Source organism: Physeter macrocephalus, chromosome 2, assembly GCF_002837175.3.
Source record: "Physeter macrocephalus isolate SW-GA chromosome 2, ASM283717v5, whole genome shotgun sequence".
NCBI lineage: Eukaryota > Metazoa > Chordata > Mammalia > Artiodactyla > Physeteridae > Physeter > Physeter macrocephalus.
In genome coordinates this window covers 4,310,420-4,317,813 of record NC_041215.1, presented here as the reverse complement: position 1 = coordinate 4,317,813, position 7,394 = coordinate 4,310,420, and the positions used below count along the sequence as shown (strand labels likewise).

The following is a 7,394-nucleotide window of genomic DNA, read 5'->3' as shown; positions in this document are numbered from 1 at the left end:
CGGAGCGGCTGGGCCCGTGAGCCATGGCCGCTGAGCCTGCGCGTCCGGAGCCTGTGCTCCGCAACGGGAGGGGCCACAACAGTGAGGGCCCCGAGTACCGCAAAAAAAAAAAAAAAAAAAAGTCTATGAATGTATTTCAAAACATGACTTTGTTTAGGATATCTAGTTTCTTTGGGGGTGTCTTAATTGCAAATGAGGTATTTTCAAGAAACTATATGTACTAGTGCCAAACAGTAAAGTGTCCTTTGAATTTCAAATTAAATTTATTACAGAAATCCCACCCCTTTGTGGAATAAGGTATGTAAAATACTTGGGATTTGAATTCCACCTGTATGCTTCAGGCAGATATTTTGCTAAATAGGATATATGATCAGGTATCAAAGAAACAAAAGAAAAAAACAATTGCATAAAGTCTATACCACCCAGCCCATTTCCCCATAAAATGGCCTCCAGAAGCATTTAATGTTGGAACACTGTGTACTAACTTTATTAATACATCGATGACAGTACTGACCCACTGTCAATAGAGCAGTCACCAGCACATTGGGACAAAGGAAAAAAGCTAGACAGCAAGAGGTAAGGGCTCACAGACTGTCCTCAACTAAGTCACTAAGACTCAAAGTGACATAATTTCCAACCAAGTCCAATTATTTTATTTTATACTTGAAAATGAAGATAGGAGGCATGAGACTGACAAGGTCTCCTGCCTGTTTTTAAGGACAGTATCAGGGGCTTCCCTGGTGCAGCAGTGGTTAAGAATCCGCCTGCCAACGTAGGGGACATGGGTTCGAGCCCTGGTCTGGGAAGATCCCACATGCCGCGGAGCAACTAAGCCCATGCGCCACAACTACTGAGTCTGTGCTCTAGAGCCCGCAAGCCACAACTACTGAGCCCATGTGCCACAACTACTGAAGCCCGCACGCCTAGAGCCCATGCTCCACAACAAGAGAAGCCATGACAATGAGAAGCCTGTGCACCACAACGAAGAGCAGCCCCCGCTCACCACAACTAGAGAAAGCCCATGCACAGCAATGAAGACCCAACACAGCCAAAAATAAATAAATAAATAAATAAATTTATTTAAAAAAAAAAAACACTTAAAAAAAGAGAATAACAGGAAAATTAACCAGATTGCAAAGACGATGGAGGACCAGAAAGTCACAAAACATTTTAACCTCATCTTGGTTTAATCTCAAGTCATTCCTCTGCTCAATAATTTTGTCTTTGTTTTTTTTAAGACCCCACCACTAACCTTACTGCTTATGCAGCAGAGATCAAAGGAATGAAAACAAAGGCTTTTTCAATTACAGGACCACTCCTTGGATCCTGGATTGATTAAGAGCTCCCTTGCTGGAATTTCTAGAGGAGATTCGGTAGGATAGGCTGGTACTCAGTCACCCCTACTTAAACAAGGAATTTTTGATGATGCGTGTACTTTTTCTCATTTACTCTTTAGAGCTAAACACAGCTAGGATAAGAATGCCCTCTATTCGCTACCTGTCAGACTTCCATTCTGGGGGCTGAGCTATGACCTGAAAAGGCCTCTTTTTACCTTTCTAACTAAAAAGAAAAGACTAAGCAAGCCAACTGCATAAAGTCTCATCATATAAGCACTCGTATCGAGGCAGTCAAACAACATCATCGTCATTTAGCCAAACTTCTATAGTGCTATATGATTCAGCTTTACACACTTCAAGTTGCACTGAAGCAAGTGACCGAATGGCCAGATAGCCAAAATTCATGGTAATAACTCTTTGTCAGGGGCAGATTTTGATCTATGCCAACAACCAGAATTGGCTCATACCCATAAACCTCTTTGAAAAACTTTAGTGCAAAAGTCCCAGGATACAAGAAATTCATAGATTCAGAGCCACGGCCTTTCATCACAGAATTAGAATGCTGCTTCCTACCACATGTGAGCACTAAGCAAGAGTTGGCCATCACCAATACTTTCCATATAAGGAAGTCTCAGGAAGCTAGCAAGCTCTCTTTAAGAAAAGAGAATTGCTGGTTCTAAACTCTTAACAAGCAATCCCTAAAAGGATAAATTCTATGGGATGTGAAATATATCTCAATTTAAAAAAAAAAAAAAGAATAGTTCAACTGGGACTTCCTTGGTAGCACAGTGGTTAAGAATCCACCTGCCAATGCAGGGGACACGGGTTTGAGCCCTGGTCCAGGAAGATCCCACATGCTATGCAGCAACTAAGCCTGTGCGCCACAACTACTGAGCCTGCACTCTAGAGCCCACGAGCCACAACTACTGAAGCCTGAGCACCTAGAGCCCATGCTCTGCAACAAGAGAAGTCCCCGCTTGCCACAACTAGAGAAAGCCCGTGCAGTAATGAAGACCCAATGCAGCCAAAAATAAATAAATTAATTAATTTTTAAAAATACTAGTAGTTCAAATGCAGTTTTGCCATTTTTAAGTATTCCAAAAATATATGTTGAGAAATGACCTCACATATCCTAAAGCTTTCATTCAAGTTTATATAATCTATTCGAACAGATGCCAATTATTATCATACTTTGATACAGTGTATAATGAATTGTTTAAAAAAATTACCCTTACTCTACTCAATCACAATTCTAGTTCAACGTCTGTTCCATGGTAATAACTCTTTGTCAGGGGCAGATTTTGATCTATGCCAACAACCAGAATTGGCTCATACCCATAAACCTCTTTGAAAAACTTTAGTGCAAAAGTCCCAGGATACAAGAAATTCATAGATTCAGAGCCACGGCCTTTCATCACAGAATTAGAATGCTGCTTCCTACCACATGTGAGCACTAAGCAAGAGTTGGCCATCACCAATACTTTCCATATAAGGAAGTCTCAGGAAGCTAGCAAGCTCTCTTTAAGAAAAGAGAATTGCTGGTTCTAAACTCTTAACAAGCAATCCCTAAAAGGATAAATTCTATGGGATGTGAAATATATCTCAATTTAAAAAAAAAAAAAAGAATAGTTCAACTGGGACTTCCTTGGTAGCACAGTGGTTAAGAATCCACCTGCCAATGCAGGGGACACGGGTTTGAGCCCTGGTCCAGGAAGATCCCACATGCTATGCAGCAACTAAGCCTGTGCGCCACAACTACTGAGCCTGCACTCTAGAGCCCACGAGCCACAACTACTGAAGCCTGAGCACCTAGAGCCCATGCTCTGCAACAAGAGAAGTCCCCGCTTGCCACAACTAGAGAAAGCCCGTGCAGTAATGAAGACCCAATGCAGCCAAAAATAAATAAATTAATTAATTTTTAAAAATACTAGTAGTTCAAATGCAGTTTTGCCATTTTTAAGTATTCCAAAAATATATGTTGAGAAATGACCTCACATATCCTAAAGCTTTCATTCAAGTTTATATAATCTATTCGAACAGATGCCAATTATTATCATACTTTGATACAGTGTATAATGAATTGTTTAAAAAAATTACCCTTACTCTACTCAATCACAATTCTAGTTCAACGTCTGTTCATGAGATAAACAAAAGTTATAATAAAGAATGGTGGGACTTCCCTGGTGGTGCAGTGGTTAAGAATCCACTTGCCAATGCAGGGGACACGGGTTCGAGCCCTGGTCCAGGAAGATCCCACATGCTGCGGAGCAACTAAGCCCATGCACCACAACTACTGAGCCTGTGCTCTACAGCCCATGAGCCACAACTACTGAGCCCATGTACCACACCACAACTACAGAAGCCCACACGCCTAGAGTCCATGCTCTGCAACAAGAGAAGCCCCGATTCGCCACAACTAGAGAAAGCCCACGCACAGCAATGAAGACCCAATGCAGACATAAATAAATAAATAAATAATAAAGAATGGCTTTATTGGCTTCATAGAGAGATATTTAAGTGAAATGAGTAGGCTCTAATACTTCACAGTAGTAAAATATAAAGCAGTATGATGACAATTTATGGCTGATTGTATGATTGAAATTTGTGCCAAATAAATTACACTTGTATTGCTCAGAAGACTGAGCATCTGTACAGTTCTTAGGTAAATATACTGAACATAGGAAAAGTGTTCTTTTCAACCTTAGGATACCATTTCTAGATGTTACACCAGGAACAAGCCCCAGTGAAACAAAAATGTAAAGTTTCATGACAATCATGCTCCACTTATTTAACTTTTATTCACACATATGATAAATACCAGGAATAACTGCTTATTGTTTTAGGAAAAAACTACTTACAAGAGATAGCAGCAGACGGAACAGGTCACCAACATGGTGATGATAACTCTGGAGAAAAAAAAAAAAGTGCAAGCATTAGATAACTAGCAAACTATGCAGACTCTGCAGGAGGTTTAAGTTCCCTTCCCAGGTGATCAAACCTGGCAAGGATTGCACACCAGGAAAATGCATCTGAATCTGTTCAAACACCACCAGTAGTCAGCAGGGTGCCCTAGGGTGCACACAGCAGAATTCTACGGAAGTCATTAACATTTGTATTTAAGGGAAGGTGTACTGATGCCACAGTTTAGGGGTCTAATCCAAACCCATCTGAAACTGAACACAAAAGGCTGTAGTGGTAATTAGCTTTGACATCCAAGTAACTGCCCTATTTGGTAGTATTCTCGGCAATGAAATGACACTATACTGCTAAAAATGTTACGGAGTCCAGCTCGCTCTGCTCGCCGCACGACAGGCCAACGAATCGGAGACGAGGTGTTGAGGCAAGGGACACGACTTTATTGGGAAAGCCGGCAGACCGAGAAGATGGCAGACTGGTGTCTCCGAAAAACCATCTTCTCTGGGTCTGGATGCCAGTTTCTTTTATAGAATCAGAGAGGGAGAGGCGGTGAGGAAGTAAAGTAAACAGGCAGAACAGAGAGGGAGAGGCGGTGAGGAAGTAAAGTAAAAGGGCCATCAGTCTTGCAAAACATCTCCTGGAATGACCAGCCTCGGTGAGGGGATGTGTTAGTTTCTTCTTTTTTGCAGCCATTCACAGGTGAGCAGGGCTAGCAGAGGGACAGGGTTCCCAGAGGCAGGCCATTATGTATAATTACAATAACAAAAGCAATGAAAAGCAAAGGTTAAAGTCAAAGAAACAGAGCCAACGTGGAGTCCGATTTAGTTCTTCCCTGTTACCAAAATATGACTTTCTAGCCTTGACCTCTCCCCATCTCCATTCCTGTCTGAAAAACAGTTAAACCTGGATCTCTGATCAGCTGAATTTCAACATTTAAAAAATTGAATTCATGATATTCTTTTCCCATTTCTCTTTCCAAATCTAAATATCCTACTCCAGAGAAGCTCTGCCGTTTCCACCCATCTGACCCACCCCTCCAATCTGTCATCTTTTTACTCATGCCTCCCCTGCACCTTCAGTCATCAAATGCTGTGGACTAGTCCTTTGAAGCAGCTCTCCTTCTGTGGATTTGTTTCCTTGCTATTCCCATCGTTAAAATCAAAATTTATCAGGTTTGCCTGGCTAACTGCTGCCAGATTCAAAACTTTCTTCCTTCCCTTTCATTCTATCCATACAATCTTTCATTCATTCCTACAATCACCTTGGGTTAATCTTTCTAAAATATTCCTTTCATTACATCACTCTGCAGCTTATCACCTTTCAATGCCCCCCCATCATCCACAGGCATGATTTCCAAAGAGGGGGTCTCCACACCCCACAGAGTAAGAAAGACTATCTCCTAGAAGGCAGGGAGCAAATATCTGAACTCCTATATATATTATGTTTAACTCATCCTTTAGAAATTCTGTGAGTGTGCATATATTTTCTGTGGTTAATACATTGGCTTGTCCATTCATTCATTCAACAGATTCAGAGTGACTTGTATGCACCAGGCTCTGGGGAGAGAGGAGTGAACCAAAGGGATGAAAACCCCTGAAGTTTAGCAAAGCAAAGGTTCCTGGTGAGAGGGTATCAGGCATTCAAAGAGGACAGAGGCCGGTGTGGCTGAGCTGAGCAAGGACCGCCTGGTAGGAAGTGAGGTCAGAGGTATCTGGTAGCCTCTGAAAGGAAAAGGGAAGCTATTTTGGAGGGATTTGAGGAGAGGACTGACAAAATCTGACCCAAATTCTAATAGGATCTCTCTGCAGGGTGGAAATAGACTAGGGAAGAGAAAGCAAAAGGAAAAGCAGAAAAACCAGTTAGTGGGGAATTGCACCAATGGACCAGTCTGGTAGCAGTGCCTGTAGTGAGAACTGGTCAGACTCTGGCTATATCCTGAAGGCACATTCTTCAAACAATGTACCTTATAGTACATAAATAAATAGGTATTGGGGGTGGCACATCATGTTTATTATTCTCCATCCCAAGCTTCTGCTCATCTCCTTCCATTCCCCTGCCCCAACCTGGAATCCCTCAGTCTTTCTCTTCCCCAAAAGACCAACTCAGAGAACGGAAACAGCTGAGGCCCCTTTGTACTACTTGATTAACAGTTCGATATCAAAAGCTCCCTCATGGGAATTCCCTGGTGGCCCAGTGGCTAGGACTCCATGCTTCCACTGTGCGGGTTCGATCCCTGGTCAGGGAACTAAGATCCCGCAAGCCGCGCGGTGCAACACAGCCAAAAACAAAAGAAACAAAAAATTGAATTAAGATATCACTTCCTAATGTGCTTCTTCTAAGTTACTGCCTGCTAAAGAGTTTAGGGGTGAAGTGTCATGATGACTGCAATTTACCTTCAAATGATTCAGCAAAATTATGTATGTATGTATGCACACCTGGATTCATAGATAAAGCAAATATAAAGCAAATATGAATATGTTAGCATTATTGAATCTAGGTGGTGTTATACAACACCTGTACTACTCTATTTTTCTGAATGTTCAAAAATGTTATGTCTGAAAAAATTGGAGCTGACTGAACTGTAACACTAATCCCTGCGCTCTGTCCCCATTCCCTCCCCCACAACTACTGCTAAGGGAGCCACTGTGAAAAAATCTGAAGCTTTTAGAGAATCTGTGGATTCCTAAAGAGGAGAATGGGAAATCATGAAAAACAGGAATGGTCAGGAACCAGTACTCCAGGTACAGACTTCATTTTATCCATCCCTTTTTCAGTTGTAGAAAAGATGAGAGTAAGAGGCTTGCTTTAGGTTATACATAGATTCAGAAGAGTTTTTTCCCTTTTGTTCCCTTGTTCCCCCAGCTTCATGAGGTCCTGAAAACCTCCTAATCATCCAGGTTTCTGCATTCTGATGTGCAGGGGTCTCAGAGAAGAGGATTTAACAGCAAAGTCTCCTTTCTTCCCTTCTCACACAGCACCTTTACTTATCTCCTTAATGAAGATGTTTTTAATCCTTCAAATCAGAAATGCTCTCCCACGTTAAAAATTCACCGTAGTCCTTGCATCAATTCAGCTCCTTCGTGTATTTAAAAAAAAGAAAAAAAATCACTTGCAGTCTTTTCAGAAGGTAAAGGGGAACTA

The 7,394-nt window shown here is 41.7% G+C and overlaps 1 protein-coding gene across 4 annotated transcripts in view; it reads right to left on the bottom strand.

Moving 5' to 3' along the window:
* The window catches only part of ATP6V0E1 (ATPase H+ transporting V0 subunit e1), a 37,496-nt gene that overhangs the window by 28,143 nt on the left and 1,959 nt on the right, over positions 1 to 7,394 (bottom strand). For all 4 annotated transcript variants that reach the window (XR_008615745.1, XR_008615746.1, XR_008615749.1 and 1 more), the window contains exon 2: positions 4,196 to 4,243. Coding sequence is in view for 1 of the 4 variants with exons in the window: in XM_007127546.3 (XP_007127608.2) it covers positions 4,196 to 4,243 (48 nt within the window). In the remaining 3 variants the exon portion in view is untranslated. The remainder of the gene's footprint in view (positions 1 to 4,195; positions 4,244 to 7,394) is intronic.